We start from the raw sequence: 21,019 nt of genomic DNA on the forward strand, positions 1-21,019 counted from the left end.
TTGGTTCATCCTACACGTACACGTCATGGACACCCTGCTTTTCTATGTTATATCGACTTATATGTCACTATTGAAAGTGAAGATATTCTACATAATGTGACTATTCCCCCAAAAAGTTTTCTTTTAGTTTAAAATGATCAATATGTTGAATCCGAACAAGTGATTGCTGAAATTCGCGCGGGGACATCCACCTTGAATTTTAAGGAAAGGGTTAGAAAACATATTTATTCTAATTCAGAAGGAGAAATGCACTCGAGTACCGACGTGTACCATGCACCCGAATTTACATATGGTAATGTTCATCTCTTACAAAAAACAAGCCATTTATGGATATTTCTTTCGTATATATAAAAACAAGCCATATATATATATATATATATATATATATATATATATATATATATATATATATATATATATATATATATATATATATATATATATATATATATATATATATTCTTGTCACTGTGTTCCAGCCATTTAAAGTCTATATAATCGTGGGGTTTATTTTTCTGCTAGAACTTACTAGAGCATAATCTACTGGTGCAACATTATAATGAAATCAAGTTCCCAAGACTTAAATATTAATGATGTTGCTTGTAATTTTTCACTTTGTGACATGAAATTCCTATCCCTTTCTTTTAAATGTAGGGGTATGGTTAAAGTTTTTGGTCTTGATGATATTTAGCATGACACCTTGTGAACAACCAAGGCCCTTGAGAAGCACCCAGATGTTCCCAAAAAGGATTCTGTAGGACCTGCTCAATTAAATTCAGAAGAAATGGAGCGGCGAATAAAACTTTTGCAAGAAGACAAGTAACTGACCAACAATGTTAAAATGTCGAAGGATTTCCATTTGTACTGATCATGAAGGCCCGTTGGTTCAGGAAATTACCGTGACGAGAGCCAGTGGCGGACCCACCCTTGGTCCAGGTGGGTCACGTGACCTAGCAAAAAAAAATTTAAATTTTTAAAAAAACAAAAACACACGCACAGTACTGGAAGGGGAAAAGAAACAAAACAAAGACCAAAAACAAAATACACGCACTCTCAAATCTCAATCTCTCTCTTCGCTCTTCGCTGTTCGTGACTCACTCGCCACCGCATCGCCACTCGCCGCCGCACCGCCTTGCCGGCCACTCCATCCGCATACACACACACACTCGGCGCTCTTCGACTCTTCTACTTGTAGGTAAGTTTGTTTTTAAGTTTTTAAATTTGTAAATTATACCCAAATTGTTGAATTGTTAGGTTGAGTACTTGAATTTGTGATTAATTGAGTTGATTATGTAATTTAATCTAGTCAATTAGTGTGTGTTCTATTGTTTTTTGAAATTGTTGATAATTTATCAATTTAGGGAGTTAGGGTTTCTGATTTTTTAGGAATTGAATTGCTGACTTTTTTTTTAGGAATTGAAATTGTTTCCTGTAAATTGATAATTTGATATTATAAATTGTTTCATGTAAATTGATATTATAAATTGACAGTAAAATTGATTAATTGATGATTTCATATTAGAACTTAGGGTTTGTGTGTTTTTTTTTTTTTGGAATTGATTAGTTTGGATAATTGCACATGTGGATTGTAAATTGAAGCATTTGTGGTTTTCTTAATCTAATTGTTAATGTAACTTAATTTTCAGAATGAAAAGGAAAAAAATGTGTGATATCACAAGTTTCTTTGGTCCGAGAAATCCCCCTCTTCCACAAAGTCCTCCTCCTCCACAAAATCCTTCTCCTCCACCTCCTCCTCCTTTACAAGATCCACCTCCTTCACCACAAAATCCTTTTCCTCCACCTCCTCCAACACAAAATCCTTTTCCTCCACCTCCTCCACCACAAAATGTTTTTCCTCCACCTCCTCCTTTATTACTTTTGGAATGTATTTTTTTTAAAATATTAGTTTTTTTTTAATATTCTTGCATTAATTATTGATTAGTAGTCGGTGGTGACCTAGCACCCGAAAAATCCTGGATCCGCCACTGACGAGAGCAACAAAACCTCATTTTCTTATGTTTTGTTCCCACAAGGTTTATTGAATATGGATACTGGTTATTTTTTGCAGTGAGCTTATGAAACTTCATAATCAGTTGGTAATTGGTAAAATTTTGACAGAGGATGAGTTCTGGGTAACTAGAAAGGTAACTCAACAGAATTTGTCATTTTGACTATGTTCACTAGTTATTCTTGATATCACAAATAGCTAGTACTTTTTCCATATCTTCACTCTCTTGGTGAACATGATTTATTTGGTAAAATAAAAAATAATAACTTTTCTTTTTTCTCTTGTTGATGATACTCTGCAGAAATTGTTAGATGGTGGAAATAAAAGATCATCTTCAACCCAACGAGTGGGATGTAAAAGTGCTATGATATCAGACATCAAGTCACTAACTGATGGTCGGGTACTGTATGAAATCTCTTTCTCTCACTCACTCCCTAAAATAAGCTGTTGAATGTGATGGATTTGTTGAATTAGTACAGAGTGTGTATGTGCACGCTATTTTGGGGGAGGGCGGGGGATTCTTTGCAACCTCTGTATTCACAAAGATAGCGAACCACATATCATTGATTTGAGGTTATGGACTCTATGCTGGGCTTTTCTAGAAGTACCTATATTTTTTTTCTCTGGTTTAATAGGGTTTTGTGTGAGATATTCTTTTTAATTCTTATGCTTGAGCTTTCTAATGATCCTTTTTAGAAGAGCTTAGCTGTTTTCAGCTGAACTCATTTAATTTCAAGTGGAGCTTTGGATGAATTTTGATCGAACTGAGTTCTTGTAGCTCACGACTAGGCCAACCACATCTTCACCCATAGATATGATTTCTGAGCACACTATCTATCTTTCTATCTCAATAGAAAAATCAATCATTCTTCACGGTTTCATTGTCTACAATATTTTGGAGTTACTGGAGACACATTGTTGTCCTTTTTTGAGTGAAGCAGATGTTCATTGTATTCCTTGTGAATTTTTTATGTGGCAAAGAACTTGATTTTGGGAATCGAATTAGAGAATCATTTCTTTCCATGTTGAGGCAAATAATTATCATAAAAAATTGTACTTCTGGATGTCAAGAAATATATTCTGAAACTTATTTTACTGTAGAGAACTTCATAGGTGTTTATATTATGTGTATTTTAGACGGTCTTATGTCGTGATTATGAAGTTGCAACTCTCTGCTCATTTTCTTATTTCTAAAGCCAAACTTAACTAGAATAGTTTGTAAGTATGGCACCATCCTGTTCCGAGATGCTAAATCACGTAAAGGCTTATATTTCATAATTGGTCTTGATTACTATATGGTGACACCTTATCATGCTTTATGAGATGACTAGATTCTATTGCTGTGATTGTGGAATGAAAGTTTTTTAAACTAGTGAAGTAAATTTTTACCTTGTTATCTGTCCATAATGCAGAAAGTATGATGCCGACATTTTCTGAAATTCTTTAAAACCTACAGAGTAGCTGCCTTCTTAATCTACTAGATCTGGTTTTGCGAATAAAAATTTGTAAGTGGGATGTTATAAAAAGTGCTTAGTGTTATAGTACCTTTTACTGCTCATGCATGATGCATTGACTAGTTCTTCTGTTATCTTTTTTGTTGCTTGTTATGACTATGGTTTTCAACAATGTGTTAATTCTCTCCTTTTTTTGCCTCTCAGACAAATAAAGTTACCTTTAAATTCATCAGGTATTACCTCATTCGTCTTATTCTTTGTTTGATTCCACTTTGGAATACAAATTACCAAGATTGTTGTACATTGGACTTTCCTGGCTTATTTTATTTCATATTCATGCAATGAGATCTTTGCTTTTTAATTTTTTTTTAATTTGTTGTTGATGTTCATTTTCCTTCTATCACGCGAGATTTACAATGGTACTTGAGTTTCTCGAATCCATCCTAGAAGAAAACGAGAAATAAAAAAAGACAACTAGTTAAATTGCACACAAACACTTATTAGGTTGATTACTCAATCTTATCTTGGTAGTTTAAGGAGTTAATCTGTGATTCTTTGTTTCTCAGGTGCTTGTTACTTGTTCTAGAGTCGGCACGGGTTGAGATTGCTGTTTTGCTTAATGAGCTGGCATACTTAAAATATGAAGCAGCTTCATCAAATCCTGAGGCCTTCCTTTTAAAGAGGTGTATGAGTTGATGGAGGAGAGTTAGGTGAGGGGCAAACAGTGTTGCCAGTTCCTGTATTGTTCGCTGGTCCAGAAGAAGAATGTTGTTTTCTTTTTCTATTGTGTTCAGTTGTATTTGCTGTTGCTAGTGTTCTATTAGTCCAGCACCAATTATGTATATTTTTTACTAGTGTTCTAAGGAAAAAAAAATTGTTGTTTCTTGATTTATTAGCTTTGTGGCCAAGTATACTAATTAAAATTGTGGAATAAATAAAAAATTTTATTGAATAATAAAGCACAAAATGACGACAACCCAGTAAATTATGCTTTTTTTTAATTGAGGCTAAACGGTATTCGTAACGGGCAGTTGAATTGTCCGTTACAAATAACAAGTTATTCGTAACGGGCAGTTGAAATGCCCGTTACAAATAACCCAAGATTGTTTTGTACCTAAACAATTCATTCACATGCAATAGTCTAGGCAAATCAATGAAATGCTCGTTACGGGGGTGTCAAACATGATTAGAAAGAGGGGAATAATAATGGTTATCATGAAGAACATGCCAAAGAACACAAGATTCTACCTAAACAATTCATTCACATGCAATAGTCTAGGCAAATCAATGAAAGAGGTCTATACTAATTAGGATCATTCTCATGCATCCTATTAGTTACAATCAAATCAAGAGAATAAAGAATCACAATCCATAAAACTCCACTTTAACAACTCATTCTCATGCAGTCGTTAAAATAGAGATGATCTTAATGTAGTTCAAATCACTTTCATGCATTTAAACTAGAGAACATCAAACAAAGCGCCACAATAATCTCAAGCTATCAAAAATCATGTCTTTCATCAATTTATGGCATGAGTTCAATCCAACCATCATCATTCATCCAATATCAACACATATTTTCCACCCCCTTCCCCTAGCTAAGAAATTAGCCTAGGGAAGGGAGATTAAGCTTAATAACAATACTAAACACGAATTCAAGAAGCACAAAACTATGCATGATTAAGAACAATGAAAACAATACCAACTAGTTCAACTAAAAAGATGAATGAAAATAATCAACAATAAAGCAAATAAATAAAGCTAAAAGAAGGGATTAGAGATTACTAAAGATGAACTTGATTAAAGATGAAAACTTGGAAGAATTGCTTAATTGAAATGAACTTGACTAAAAGTTGAATACAATAGAGAAACTTGAGTAATAATCTACTTTCTCTTTCTAAAATTATCTAATCTAACCCTTAGAGAGAGAAGATCTCCTAAAACTCCTTAAGAGAATAGAATCATTGATTCCCCATTTAATTACCCCAAAAATGGGTATTTATACTAAGCTAAGAAATTAGAAAAATAAAGGAAGGAAAGAAAAGGAAAATAAAAATAAATAAAAGGAAATAAAAATAAGATAAAAGGAAATAAAGAAAAGGAAAACAAAATTAATAAAAAACGAATTCCCCCCCCCCCCCGGGACCAAAACGTGACCCTTAATTCCTTTGAATTTCAGCTGCTCTTACTCTTCATCATCACGCATCACCGCCGCACATCACATCATCAATGGCTATCATGGAGTATCATCTTCGATCTTCAATCTCAACCGTTCGATCTTATTAATTATCATGTGCGAAGCTCGTGAAATGGTTCGATCGAACCGAGAGCAGGTTTGACCGAACTACGGGGTTGGTTCGATCGAACCATGGGTGTGTTCGACCACTCCTCTTCAAATAAGAAAACATCCAATGTTTCTGACTCTTTTGACACTTTTTGGCATTTCAATCGAATTTCTATGCGGTTTGCTCAAACCCGATTGAAATTAAATTTGCTTTGATTTGAGGTTGTTGTTGTGGTTGTAGAAGTTGCTGCTGCAATTTAGGGGCAACGAGAGGAGAGATGGAGTTGATTTGGGTTTGCGGTGGCTGCTGCTCTGAGTTGCGGTGGTTCATGAGGAGGGAGTGCACAGAGATGTTGCGGGTTGGACGGTGGTTTGCTGTGGCTGCCGATTTGGGTGGCTGAAAGTGGTTGATTGCGGTGGTAAGTGAAGGTGGGTCAGAGCTGTTAGATGCGTGAGAGAAGTACAGGGGCTTCTCTGTGGTTTCGGTGGTGAGTGGAGGCAGTTGCGGTGGTGGATGAAGATTGAGTTGCTGCTGTTGGTGGAGGTATGTGTGGGTTGATGCGGTTCTTGCTGGAGCAGGGGAGATCTGATTGGTGTGGTGGAGGTTAAGAAGGTGGGGTGAAGGATATGAAATGGCAGCAGCCTAGTAAATGAGTGCTTGAATTAAACCCCGAACTTTGGAGTTTCGAACACGGCCTCAAATTAGAACACGAACCTTGACCTAAGCGCAAACCTACACACATCAAGAAAATCGAGAAGAGAAGTAAAATAAAAATAAATGAAAATAAATAAAGTAAAAATAAAAACAAACAAATATAAAAATAAGAGAAATAAAACTAAAACTAATAAAATAAAGAAGTTAAACTAAAACACTCCAAAATTTAAAAAAAAAAAACTAGAAACTTAACCAAAACACTCAAATAAAAGACGAAAGACAAGAATAAGAAAATAATAAAAAAAAATAAAGGATAAAAAGAGTGAAATTATTAGAAAAATAACTAGAAAATGACGATATACGGACCCCTAAAAGTGATATAAAAGTCACTTATCAAAGGTTTTCACAATGGTGATGTCTTTTTCAACACTTACTCAAGTGCCTTTCCCAATACCCCAACTTGGGTATTTATAGGAAAATGCAAGAGTGAGATTTCCTTTTCCATCAATGTGGGAGAATTGATTTTCCATTTTATTTTTAAATCAAAAATAAAATTAATTATCAAGCTACTAATAAATCAACAAGTGGCATATTCATGATAGAGGTTAGGTGAGGACCACTTGGAAGGGGGGGGGGAAACTTGCTCCCCAATCCTCTCCCATAGACGGCCACCTCAAGCCTCAAGCATCCAATCCACGCGTGCCACGTGGCACCCACACTTGGGCACCAAAGCACCCAAGTGTGGGCTGCTTTAGTTGCTGCCACACCTTCGACCCAGCAGGCCACACACATATGTGCGGGCTGCTTGGCCGAGGCCTGCTGCTAGCAAGCCACGCACACATGTGCGGGTTGCTGGCCGTGGCCTGCTAGCATGCCTCGCACATTTGTGCGGGCTGCTGGGTAGGCTTGCTGCTAGGCCACGCACATTAGTGCGGGCTGCTGGCGAGGCTTGTTAGCCATGGTGCGCTAGCACGCACTAGCCTAGGCTCGGCTTGGTGCACTTGCTAGCAACCTTGCTAGGCCATATGCTCCTAGCACTCGGTTTGCTCGGGGCATTCCGACGCTAGGGGTATTTTGGTAATTTTGTTGATTTATTAGTAATTTTCTCGTCTTGTCTTTTATTATTTTTGACTCGACATTCGACGCTCGGTTTCGACACTCCAAGCTCGAATTTCTGACGTCTAAATATTAATTACTCGGGCGACTCATTAATTTCTTCCGAAATAATTTGTTGCGCCGGTTCGTTAGTTGCTTGGGCGTGACCCGAAGGGCTCGGTCAAGATTAAGCTGTAATATTAATTATACATTAACATTAATATTACTGATCGGAAGCGACCTCCACCCAGACATTCCAATCACTTGACCTCACTGAATAATTAGCTTTCTAATAATTATGAACCCTCTATCGGAATAATACACTTGTTCGAAGTACACCATTCCTTTCATTCGGAGCTTGGTTTTGGTGATTGGCAATGGCGACTTGCTACCTTACCTTTTGGTTATGGTGATGTTCGACATTATGCTTTCCTTGCGTCGCGTCTCCAGTCTTCTGGTCTACAGGCAACGCTTCTTCGCAATTCTGGTATTGTTGGTCCAAGACCGACCTTTGATGGTGCTCTTAGTCTTTTTAACAAGACTGTGGAGATGGACCTTATGAGTAACCCTAGTGAGATCGCTGCCCACAGACTCATGAAAAAATTGGCAGATATATATTTCACGAAGGTCACTGCATCTACGGATTCCACTTTCTCATTATCTCTGCGCCAGGTTTCTTTATGGAAGTCCCAACAGGGGGATCACTCTTTGGCTTGGTTGCGGACGGTCCCGATATCGGATTTGGGTCAGACTATGAATGGTAAGACTTACCGTAGTGTTCTTTGCTACCGGTTAGGTGTTCCTTTGTTCTCGTTTCAACACCGTGTTCTGCTTGCTCAAGGATTTTTGTTGGGGATGTTTATGGGGATCATGTAGGGTCTTGTGCTGAGATTATGGGTATTAAACATCGGCACAATGTTGTTCATGACTCCCTTGTTGATATTTGTTTTCAGTCTGGGATTTGCTCGAAAGGAGGTTAACGTTGGGTTGACTAGAGGGAACAACGGGGCTCTACGACCAACAGATGTGTTGCTTTATTCCTGGGATAGAGGCCTTGATGTATGTGTTGACTTGACGAGGTCTTCACCTTTGACACAATTGGGGTTGTCTGACTTCGTTCCTGGTCGTGTTGTGTCAGCTGCGGCTCAGCGGAAGCGGGACAAGTATGGGGTGCGTTGCAGGGCTATTGGTTATGATTTTCTTCCTTTCTCCTTTTCTTCGTTGGGGGAATTAGAGAAGGATCCTATTGTGTTGCTGAAGCGGGTTCAGGCGTTCGCTAAGACTCGGGATATTGGTGCTCGTGCAGCTGCACACATCTTCAGCTGGATCGGGTTCGTTATAGCTAGAGGGGTGGGGGCCCAGATTGTATCTCGGCTCCCCACTAATTTCTGGTAAATTGTTTGACTTTATAGGTTTTTTTTAATAATAATAATAACAATAATAGTAATAATAATAATAATAATAATAATAATAATAGTAACTTTGATGTGCATTGCTTCAATCTGCTCTGATCTATTCAGCTCTCTCCACAAGCTCAAAAGAAGAGGGCCTTTAGCCATCCCATTTGTTTCAAAACAAAAACGAAGTATGTACGGTGGACCAATACTTCTCTGATTAGTAGTAAGACTAGTAACTACTTGTAGACTTGTAGTAACCAAAATCCGGTGAACCCCACAATTCATATACTAGTAGATAAATTCCTGACTTGTCTTTCTTTCTATTCATCCTCATCCATTTCCTCTTTCTTGTACATTTTCCCATTTTAATCCAAAATCCAATCCAAATGAAAACGATGACGACGATCCACGACCTCCCGGACGCGGTCCTAGCCCACATAATATCCCTCCTCTCCGACACCCGCACCCGCAACTCGACCTCCCTGGTGAGCCTAAAGTGGCGCGCCCTCGAACGCCTTACCCGGTCCCACCTCTCCCTCCGCGGCAACATCCGGCACCTCCTCTTCCACCTCCCCACCTGCTTCTCCGCCGTCTCCCACCTCGACATCTCCTCACTCTCACCCTGGGGCATCTCCCTCCACCCCCACATCATCTCCACCGCAACCAATGATCACAACAACGCTTCTTTGCTGCTTGCTCACCGTTTTCGTCTCGCTTTTCCAGCCGTCACCTCACTCACTCTCTACTCCCGCTACCCTTGCACGCTGTCGCTGCTGTCGCCGTTGTTCGATTTGATCGAGGATGTAAAGCTCATTCGGTGGCATCAGAGGCCGAATAACATCCCACTTGGGTCAGATTTCTTTGTGTTGTTTCAGAATTGTGCCCGTCTTAAGTCGGTTGATTTATCGTCTTTTTACTACTGGACTGAGGATCTTATGTCGGCCCTTGAGTCTCATCCCAGATTTGGGGTTAATTTGGTGGTTTTGAATTTGCTCAATTTTTCGTTGTCCGAGGGGTTTAAGTCGCAGGAGGTTGTCGATGTTACTAGGGCGTGTCCCAATTTGAGGGATTTTAGGGTTGGTTGTGTGTTTGATCCAAGGTATATTGGGTTTCTTGGGGACGAGGCGCTTTCGGCGATTTCGTCCAATTGTAAGGAGCTTAGGGTTCTTCATCTTGCGGATATAGCTCAGGGTGTTCGAGAATTTGATGATCAAGGGTTTTGTAGCGAGGATGCTGGGCTTACTGTTCAGGGAATTGTGAGTTTTTTTTCTGGGTTGATTTTGGTTGAGGAGTTGGTGTTGGATGTTTGGCGGAATGTGAGAGGGAGTTGGGTGTGTTTGGAAGCTTTGGCTTCGAGGTGTCCCAATTTGAGGTCGCTTGAGTTGGGATGTTTTCATGGGATTTGTAAGGCCATTGAGTCTCACTTGGATGGGATTGCCCTTTGTCAAGGGCTTGAGTCGTTAACGATTAAGAACTCGGCTGATTTGACTGATTTCGGGTTGATTGCCATTGGGAGGGGTTGCTCCAAGCTTACTAAGTTTGAGGTGATTGGATGTAAGAAGATCACTATGAGGGGATTGAGGACAATGGTGTGCTTGCTTAAGAGGACACTAGTTGAAGTCAAAATTTCGGGTTGTAAGTATCTTGATGCCTCTGCTTCGTTAAAGGCTGTGGAGCCTATAAGGGGAATGCTTAGGAGACTCCACATTGATTGTGTTTGGAACGGTGAGGAACCTGAGTACGAGGAAGAGGTAACCATGTTAGGTATTGATTATAACCATAAATATGAAGGCAAGGATGATGAGGAAGAAAGTAGTAGAATGAGAAAGAGGACCAAGGTTTCATGGAATACTGAGAGCTGGTTCATGGGCAACATGGAAGGTAGCACTAGCAATGGATATGTTACTCAGACTTGGGGACGTCTCGAGTTTCTATCACTGTGGATTGGAGTTGGAGAGCTTTTGACACCATTGGCCAATGCAGGACTGGATGATTGCCCCAAGCTTAGGGAAATTCATATCAAAGTAGAAGGAGATTGTCGAGAAAGGCCAAAGCCATCACAGGGAGCATTTGGGATCAGCTCGCTTGGGCGATATCCAATGTTGTCGAAGATGAAGCTTGATTGTGGGGATACAATAGGTTATGCGTTGACAGCTCCGTCCGGGCACATGGACCTTAGCCTATGGGAGAGATGGTTCTTGACTGACTTAAGGAGTTTGAGGCTTAATGAGCTCGATTATTGGCCTCCACAAGATAGGGAAGTCAATCAACGGAGTCTATCACTTCCAGCAGCTGGACTACTTCAAGAGTGTGATACATTAAGGAAGCTCTTTATTCATGGAACTACTCATGAGCATTTTATGTTGTTTTTCCTTAAAATTCCAAACCTGAGAGATGTTCAGCTGAGAGGGGATTACTACCCAGCCCCAGAGAATGATATGAGCACCGAGATGAGAGTTGATTCATGTTGTCGATTTGAGTACAAGTTGAATGAACGTGACATTCCTGATTGATTGTTTCTTTTAGAGCTTTGTTTAGATGCAATTTAATTTTGCTCTGTTTTCTCGAAAAAAAATAAAATAAAAAAATGTTGCTCTTTTCTCTCTCCTCCATACTCTCGTCCTCCCTGCTCCTAGGTTACATCCTCTCCTAAGCCTACCGGCGACTGCGGCTTTCAAGCTAACAATGGCAGAAGGTGAGTTTATGATTTTGATTTTCAATTTTTGGATTAATAATTAAGTTTGGGTTAAATTAGTTCTCTAATTGTAAAAATTAGGATTTTTGTTTGCTATAATGTGGATTTTGAATCACAGGCGCTAGTGTTAAATTCTTCTAACGTATGATTTATAAATCATAGTGTTAAATTGGTTAATTGAGGTTTTTTGTGATTACTCCATGTTCTAGCTGCTGCTATATTCTTAATTTATAAAATTAATTTTTGTTTGCATTGAAATTCTTCTTATTATTTTTTTTGTTGTTCTACCCGGTTCACCCTTTTTGGGCTAATCCGAATTCGGGGATCAGATGTGGGTGGTTAGGTTCCAGTCCCCTCCCAATTGTTGTTGCGGGGGATCGAACACAGGTCCTCCCTACCAAGTGTAGTCCCAATCACCACTACATCAACACCCAATTGGTATTGAAATTCTTCTTATACGTAGTTACTATTACATGATTTAAGTGCATTGGATTGTAACATTGTCAAAAATTGCATGAAGAAAGTGATATGCTAAAAGGATCAATAAAATTCATAAATGGATAATGAATTATCTAATTGCCGTTTTTGACTTTATAGCCATTGACTTGAATTCATGAGTCATTTATAGTGTAATGCTTTCTTATCTCTATAAATGGTCTACTTAATCTATAACCCAAATTATTTTTCAGTGAGTAGGATTTATTTTATGGGTGGTTTGCGCACTATAATTAAGAAGCTATAAGGCTGTAATGATGTCAATTTAACAATTGTTTTTGCGTATCATGTTGTTATTCCAAGTTTTCTGAAGTCACTTATAACTAGGGATGTCAATGGGGCGGGGCGGGGCGGATGTTGGCATTTCCATCCCCATCCCCGCGGCAGGTCTAAAATTCATCCCCATCCATGCCCCACCCTCCACTTAGATATCCACCCCCACCTAATTCCCGCCAAAGACCCGCCTAATCCCCACGCAAGACCCACCTAACCTCCACCTTTGAAATAAACAATCCTACATGATTAATATAGATTACATTAAAAAGAAAAAAAAAATCATTCTAAATATTACACATTTTTTTTGTTTATAATATAAGTGTATTACAAAGTATTATAATTAATATTTTATTTTACATATATATTTTATAAAATAGTATAAAAAGTATAGAATTTATTTTAAAAGATATATAAATGTGGGTATAAGGTGGGGATGGGGCGGGTACGAAGTGGGGCGGATGGGGGGAGGCGGGGATGGGGCGAGTACAACCTAAAATCCACAATCCACCCCCGCCCAATCACCCATGGCGGGTATGGTTTTCATCCCCATCCCCGCCCTACCACCCGCCAAACCAAGACCCATCCCCGCCCTAGTGACCCGCCCCACTGACATCCCTACATATAACAAGGTCATTGAATTATATCAGTACAACATTCTTGTAGAGCTTAAAATATAGAAAAAATTAGAAATAATAATCCCAACTTTCATACATTTTGCTATAATAATCCCAAATTTAGATTATTATGGAATAATCCGAACTTTGGGGGTAGTTTTTTTTCTTCAATCCCAAATTCCGGTAACCGTTTGAATGGGTTAATTAATTTTTTTTTTTTTTTGTTAAAATAGCACGTGTCGCAAATTAATTGGTTAAAAAAATACTTTATCCGTTAATGATTAATTGCAACAAAAGAATATTTTTTATCTCACAAATAATACCCCTTTGTTGCAATTAACCATTAACGGAGAAAATATATATAAAAAAAAAATCACCCAGCAAAACCCCAACCACCCTAAGAACTCCGGCCAACCCGCCCAGCCACCTCGTCGTCGGATCGACGTCCGTCACCCACCACTAGAGTCGACGCTCCGGCTTCTCACTAAACCATCGCCCCCTCTCCGAAACCCCCACGCAACCACCATTAAAACCCTTCCCCCACTTCAAAAACTTCCAACCGCCACTCCCCTCACCCCAAAACCCCAGCGGCTTAGCGTTTTTCGACGGTGAGGAATTGACTGTTGGGGGTTTTCTGGAGTGGGGGAGGGAGTTTCGAATGGTTACAGTGGTTTAAAGGGAGTTTCGGTTGGTTAGAGGGGTTTAAAGGGAAAATCGAATCGGAAAAGAAGGGGATTGGGGGTGGAGGTGGGTTGCAACATCGTCAAGGGGGGGTGGGGGGGTGGGTAAAGGTGAAAGCGGCGCAACATTTGGGGAGGGGCAGGGGAGGGTAAGCGCGACCGGACTGTGGCAGGTGGTGGTGGGGGTTACGGTGGTTAGGTAAACAAGTGTGTGTTTTTTTTTATTTTAATTTTTTAATTATTTTTTTTTGGACCAATTGAACCTTGGCACGTAGCACAAAACCTGTTATAACAGGTCATTGACTCTCGTTGCGTAACACACTAACTCACTGATAATAAGCAATAAAGATGCAATTTTTATGAGGGAAGAAAGCTGTTGATTGATTAATTGATTGCAAAAAGATGAAGTCTTTGGAAATATGGTGGCTTCAGGCCACTACTCTCTAGGGAGTACCTTGAGGGTACAACTCTCCTTATCCTAGGGATTACAAATGACTGCCTAAGACAACACATTCTCCCTTCCACTTTCTTATATTTACATAACAAGCCAAAAACAGAAGAAACAAAATGTCATATTGCAGCTGTCACATCCTCAGAGGATGATGCTACAATGCTCACTGATTGGTAGGCTGTTTTGGTGGCCTTCCCTGCTGTGCTTGTGGCTGCTGCATTTGTTGTGCTTGTGTCAGCCCTCTTTTCCCCCTACGTTCGTATGTAATCCAGCCCTTGTGCTTGTTCTTCCCAGCATTCGTTACACGTTGACCGGTTTGGGATTGAAGAAAAAAAACTACCCCCAAAGTTGGGATTATCCCATAATAATCCAAAGTTGGGATTATTCTAACAAAATGGGTGAAAGTTGGGATTATTCTAACAAAATGGGTGAAAGTTGGGATTATTATTTCTCAATTTTCCTAAAATATATAAATCACTGGAGTGTATCCATGCCAAAGAACGGAATATGTTAATTGTATATATTAATGTTTTTCTTATTACTATGGTATTATCAATTTATTTTTGCAAATATGATTATGGGAGTTATTGAATTTGTTTAGTGGAAGTTATAGAATAGGAAGGTATAATGGAAAATGATAGGTTTAAAAAAAAAAAAGTAAAGTTAACAAAAGTTGAGGATTAAGAGTTTCGAGTTCTGTGGTTAAAAGTTGGAAAAATAACACTTAAATTATGTAATAGATTTATCAATAGTGCTTTTTCTAGGCTTTTCTGTTTCGACGTTAAGTGGTCATTTAAGGATTTGAATCCCAGTTTCCACCATTTGTAGATTGTGCTGTAGAGGCTTTTGAATAGGAGGTAAAGTTGCTGAAGTAGATTGTTATGAACTAGAGAGAATTGTGATTAGTTGTTAACCTCTAGTAAGTGGGTCACTTTTTGTGAATTATCATGCAAGTTGTTGAGAATTAGAAAAAAATTACTGTGGATTTTCATTTGGGTAATTATGGAAAGAAACAAACAAAGATGTTTGTAATTTTGTATGATGATGAAAATTTTCAGTTTAAGGTTAATGATCATATACGTGTTATAAGTGTATATAACATGTGTTTGGGAGGTAAAATGATAATGTAAAATGGATTAGCAGTGCCACTTGAATTTCATTAGAATAGTCTTGGTAATGCTTGGTCATGGATTTGTTGTTTTGGAGAGAGAGAGAGAAATTTGGTGCGGAGTATATCCATGGCCAAACTTTCTAAGTTACTCATATTCGTAAACTATGCTCTGATGGGAAGTTTTAATCATATGGGATATGTGAATTACCAATTTCACAAAACCTTATTCCCAGAGCCTTGGGAAACAATTGGCTGCATATAACACCAATATTGCAACAATATTTCTGGCTTTCTTGTACCGAAACGTATGCCTTTTGTATTCACGTAACTTGTTAGGGTTTGGTTGTTGAATTAGAATACCTTTTCTTTCCTTATCTTTCACCATAATTCCTTGTAACTTAACTCGTTACACATGTGATCATGTTACGGGATTGATTATTACCAATCTGATTTGTCCATTCATGTTCAACTTAGTCAATCCTGATGCCTTTTTTTTTTATTGATCTTGGCTATGGCTTGGTGTTGTGTTTTGTTGTGAAATAGAAAGTGAGTATTGTCTACTCAGTTGCAAATTATGAAGCTTTTAGTTTGCAATAGGAGAGCTGCATACTTATTAGCTATATTGAGTCCAATACATTAAAGTGATTGTCTTTTTGCTATAACAATTTTTTTCCCATTTGTTGGCTGAATTTTAGGGCTAAGAGATTTTTTTGGTAGCTTGAATAATTGCATGGCTTGATTCTGAATGTTTTCATGCTTTGAAAAGTATTTCAAGCAATCTGCTTGTGATTTTAGTCCAACCTAAATGATATTGGTGTGGCATTGTCCATAAAGAACTTCAGAATTTTTTTGCCTCAAACAATTCAAATGACTAATCTTTTGAGTAATTTATCGTTATAGATATGAATTGTTTTCCTGAAATTCTGTTTTAACTGAAGTATTTTGTGGACTAGTACAATTTATAGTTTTAGCTGCAGTATTTTGTAGACTAGTGCAATTTATTCAAATTTAAATTGCAGTTTAACTAGAAGAATTATGTTAATAAATGTTCTGGTGGTAACTGTCAGGTCGAAGAATTATTCTTTGGGCTCTGCTTAATTTACTTAAGGCACCTTAGGTGATTGAAGATTCAAGTAAAAAGTGGAATCCTCACCCCTTAAAAGGTTTGAGCTTGTTCCCTTGTGAACACTTCAACATGTGTGAGAGCGCTGACGTGGCAAACTACCATTTGTGTTTTTTATTTTTGTTTGTTTTGTTTGATGGATACCGTTTGTCGTCTTCTACATGTGCTCTTTAAGATTCAGGCAAATTTGCTTTTGACCTTCTGCTTTATTTTTTCCACTTTTCTTTTCTCTCTCCTCTTCTTTCTCAGATTTCTCATCTCACTTTCTCTCTCGCAAGAGCTTTCTGTAAGCTTCGACAATAGGGATGATGCATGCGTTGCCAGCAAGAGCTTTGTGATCTTCTCAAGGTACACTAGCGTTTTGTTTTTGTTAGTTTTTTTTTTTTTTTTTTTTCCAATTTTATCTTTTCTAGAATTTGAAAAACCCTAATTTCAGGAAAAAATCCCAAATTTGAATTTGTATTTCAGCATCAATTGCTGACGGTGAACAAATCTAGAACGAACGTGAAGTTGAAATGACCGGTCAATGATTTTTGTATTTGTTACCTGTCGAGGATGTCCGCTTCCTAGAGTTTTGTCATCGCTCTAATGGCATAATTTAAGGGTGCATAGAAACGGAGGTCGGGAAAAGCAAGGTAGTGGTTCATTTGTTGCTTTAAGTTTCTGCAAACTTTGTGAAATTTCTGGTATAGAAAGAAAGATCTAGCTAGGGTTTTATCTTAGTTTTAGTGGATTGATCTATATATGAGTAGATTTGAATGAATTAGGGTTTTCAAGGCGTGTGATGTGACAAATTGATAAATCTCGTCTCAAATTTTCTTCCCACTGCTCATACTTCATTTAAACTGCAGCGGAGAAGTTACTGATAGTCCATGGTGGCGACGGCGACGTCGAGACATTAATGGTTGTGCTTATAGAGGTTCGATCTCTTTCTTCTGTTTTTAATTAATACAGAAACTAATATATATATATATATATATATACACATACATACAATTATCTACATTTGTGATTTTGTTGTTTGATTGTGAATTTGTGATTACAAATTGGAGTTGTAGTGGTACGTTGGAGTAACTAACAATGTGAGTTATACTTTGTGCTACATTCAGTTCGATTTGCATTCCAAAAATCCAAAGTAATTAGATTAAAGAGCTGAAATTATTTCCACCATTTCACTCCACACATCTAATTTAGGTGTTTTATAAGGTTCTTTTTTAATAATAAGAAAAGAGCAACCCAATAAAAATTTAGGGAAGAAACTTTAATTTTGTAATGGAGATATTATTCATGTAGAAAGCGACCTGCACCAAAAATCCAAAACGGAGTCCTCAGGTCATAGGCCAGCCAACCAAATCAAGTCAACTTATGTTTCCTGAAAAACAAAGACTGAATGATTGAATAAAACAAGCACTACCTTAATTAATTAAGTGTGGATTATGAATGAGATGTTCATTATGATTAATTAGGATCACTTAATCTTGTTTCAAACCAATTGTTATGATTTATGTCCTCGTTTTCCATCAATCTAGCAAATAAGAACAATTTCCCTAAGTTGTCATGTTTAGATAGATAATTATTTTCATATACAATCTCACTGATGTTATGTCTGATGTAGATGATTTTTATAATTAAATTCGCGCTGTGATGAAGAGGCGTTGTTAAAAATGCCGAGTAGCTTATGTTTATGTACTGTAAATTAACTGCAAGTGAATGCCCCAATGCACAAGATGCAATCATATCTTTTAACTTTTTGGATTTTTGAGTCTCAAGTAGTATAATGTTTCTTGTAAGATTTTTCTTCAAAGTCGGACTTAATATGATGTTGGAACTATTTGGGATTCATCAATAGTGATCAGTCTATTGAAAATGCAGGGAAGTATACAAGGAGCTTGTCAAAGTGCATATTATCTAACACCAGAGGTTTTGGAGCGCAACTATGAGAAAGAGATAGATGTGTGGAATGCTGGGGTCATTTTATGCATTCTTCTAAGTGGAGTTCCTCCCTTTGATATACTTCCTGAAATGGAATTCAACGTGTTTCATGCTACTTAGTGAACATTATAATATTGTTATAGCAGCCTATAGAAATGTTATAAGGATTTTATGAATATGCATTGTGAGTTTGTGAGGGGATATTTTCTTCATTTCATTTATCTGCAGTCTGTAATCTACCCATCTCATTTCTATGGTTCTGATTCATAGTGTTTGCGACTGTTCTAGAGATTGAAGCTGGGATTTTTTTATCAGATCAAGAACGGGAAGCTTGGCTTGAGTCACACATCCATGGCCTTTAATTTCTGCTAGTGCCAAAGACTTATTTGCTAATATGTTAGAAAGAAACCCTAAGGCGTGTATAAGTGCTGCAGAGGCACTTAGTATGTAATTTTTTGGTCGACTAAGATTTGATGATAGGGAATTTTGACATGGAAACTGCTTTTGACTACCCACAATTCACATATTACCTATGAATCAGAACATCCATGGCTCAAAGAAGACAATGATGGTTCTGAGAAACCTATTGACAACACGATTCTTATGAGGATGAGCTATGAACAAACTTAAGAAGCTCGCACTCATGGTAATATGCCAAATACCTATATATTGTTAGAACATCTATTATATATTGTATAATCGACAAATGCTTTGTGCTAAATCCGAAATTTGTTAAGTTCATGCTATAACCTGTCTTGGGCTAGGCATCATCCAAGAATTCGTAACTCTTTAATGTTTCTCTCACTTTGTTGATCTTGTTCTTAGTTCGTCATTTAATTTGTTGCAATTTGATTTTATTTTTGAAAAGTATTGATTTGGGTTTAGGGATCTTACAAAATGTGGGTCAATTTTGAATCTAGGAATTGATTGTATTAGTTTTGATTTGATTAGAAATTGAATTTGAATGTTGAAATTTGCTATTATTTTGGTTGGTTGAGGCACTTGAGCTTGTGTTGTTCAATGTCATTTGGGAAGGGAACCTGGGGTTTGCAAGAAATGGCTGTAAATTCATGGATTATAGAGAATATGTTTCGTGATGTATAGAGAGTGTACATGTTGCTGGAGTTAATTTGGATTAGTTTTTGTTTGGCAGGTGGAATAGAAAATTTAGAAACTCTTTTAAGACTACTCCTCATGGCTATATATATGTCAGACTTGAGAAAATCTCCAACAAGTATGTTTTCTCTATTGTGGGAACTGTTTCTATAGCTTTTACCCAATTAATTTACATCATCTTCAGAATTCTATACATAGTAATTTGTCATTAATATGAATTAACCTGATACAAGTTTTTTTTTACAACAATAGTAATTGTAAGATGGAATTACATATCCCACGGGATATCGTTAAGACTGCAATTGACTACTAACTGTAGGCTTGAGTTAGTGTAATTGTGAACCAAAAACAATTCATTAGTTTGATCTCTTGCATGCATGAATTTCATGAAGCTTAGTTTCTTTGAATTTTGATTCATATTTTTTTGCTAAGCCTTATATACATTCCTTATGACCATATGCATCTTTGTATTGGCTTGTTGAGATGGCTACGAGTATTAATTTGTGGTATGAGTTATTTAGGTATCGTTGCCCTAGTATAGAATTAACTGAAAGTTATAGTTGAGAATACAAGCTAAGAAACATTTGGGAGAAAACATTCTTTATACCATCCAAGTATTACCCCTGAATCCCTGATAACGGATAAAAGCAAACATGAACAATCCCAAGTTTGATTTATGGTCTTAACACATCATTTTGATTGTTTCATGTTGTTCAAATTGATTTGCTTATTAATTAGAAACTCATGTGTCAGTTTGGGCCTTGGGGATTAGCATGTTGGGTTATCAGAGTAATTAATTTGCTTAAATATGTTCTCTTTTCACATTTCGTTGCATTTTTTTTTTCTCCTTTATATTGTTTACTACTACTTTTTGCTGATCTTTATTGTTTATCTTTGAGGTTTTAGATATGAGGAGAAGAAAAGCAAGGGATGATACTAGGAGAGGTGGTTATGCTAAGTATGTTATATTATCTAATTCTTTTTACTTTTAATTTTCCTGTTATTTAAAAAAAATTTCTTTTTGGTTATTAATCTTTGGTCAACTAATTAATGAAGAGCAAAAGAACACCTTTCACAGAATTATTTGCAAGAATTGATGCATTGGACGCAAGTGTTGTCAAACATGTAGCAGAACGCATCTTATTTATCAATTTTTACAATTTTAGCATATCTGTATTGCCTTATTTAAATTTCCTTATTTAAATTTACTTTACAATTATGTCTAAATATTTGAAATTTAGATTAATGTTCTTTATCAAGTAGCTTTAATGTTGTAGAACACGTGCGATATTGTAACACCCCATACTTTCGAATCACTATTTTATGTGTATTTTCAACCATTAAACCTAATTTCTTATTTAAATATCAATTTCTAAATTTAAATGTTAATTACTATTTTGATTAAAGGTTCATTCCAAGCTTTTGGTATCCTAATGTTTGACAAAACAATTCAATGTTATTATTTAAAAGGTTTCACATTTGAGTTTTAATCATTTCAACCATATTTGACATGTCTTAATTGATATTAGCCTTAAAGGGTGATTCCATAAGCTAAAGTGTCAACTCAGTAAGTATTACTAAATTATATGTAATTTTAATATTTAACCTATCACGATTGATACAGGTCATCATG

General features: G+C 37.1%; 1 protein-coding gene and 1 pseudogene across 6 annotated transcripts; both read left to right on the top strand.

Annotated features, from left to right (window-relative positions):
- Positions 1-1,018: 1,018 nt before the first annotated feature.
- LOC145612516 (general transcription and DNA repair factor IIH subunit TFB1-3-like) lies at positions 1,019-4,429 on the top strand. The gene is made up of 5 exons (XM_081667871.1): positions 1,019-1,195; positions 2,069-2,144; positions 2,310-2,408; positions 3,667-3,695; positions 4,029-4,429. Exons 2-5 carry the CDS (start codon positions 2,076-2,078, stop codon positions 4,156-4,158), a joined length of 327 nt encoding a protein of 108 aa, XP_081523997.1. The 5' UTR covers positions 1,019-1,195; positions 2,069-2,075; the 3' UTR covers positions 4,159-4,429.
- Positions 4,430-9,214: 4,785 nt separating this feature from the next.
- LOC145623891 (F-box protein MAX2 homolog A pseudogene) lies at positions 9,215-20,718 on the top strand (annotated as a pseudogene). 5 transcript variants are annotated; one of them, XR_014110287.1, is made up of 7 exons: positions 9,215-11,588; positions 11,918-12,026; positions 16,283-16,378; positions 16,588-16,686; positions 16,807-16,973; positions 17,190-17,257; positions 18,211-19,083. The product of XR_014110287.1 is annotated as an F-box protein MAX2 homolog A pseudogene, transcript variant X2 (transcript). The 5 variants fall into 5 exon arrangements; XR_014110288.1 differs by lacking the exon at positions 11,918-12,026 and having other exon boundaries at positions 16,775-16,973; XR_014110286.1 differs by lacking the exon at positions 11,918-12,026.
- The last annotated feature ends 301 nt before the right edge of the window (positions 20,719-21,019 follow it).

Source organism: Chenopodium album, chromosome 3, assembly GCF_948465745.1.
Source record: "Chenopodium album chromosome 3, dcCheAlbu1.1, whole genome shotgun sequence".
Classification (NCBI taxonomy): domain Eukaryota; kingdom Viridiplantae; phylum Streptophyta; class Magnoliopsida; order Caryophyllales; family Amaranthaceae; genus Chenopodium; species Chenopodium album.

Coding starts and splice junctions, on each gene's coding strand:
- LOC145612516 (XM_081667871.1), top strand. CDS start 2,076: ATGAAACTTCATAATCAGTTGGTAATTGGTAAAATTTTGACAGAGGAT. Junction 2,145..2,309: donor AGTTCTGGGTAACTAGAAAG/GTAACTCAACAG, acceptor GATACTCTGCAG/AAATTGTTAGATGGTGGAAA. Junction 2,409..3,666: donor AGTCACTAACTGATGGTCGG/GTACTGTATGAA, acceptor TTTGCCTCTCAG/ACAAATAAAGTTACCTTTAA.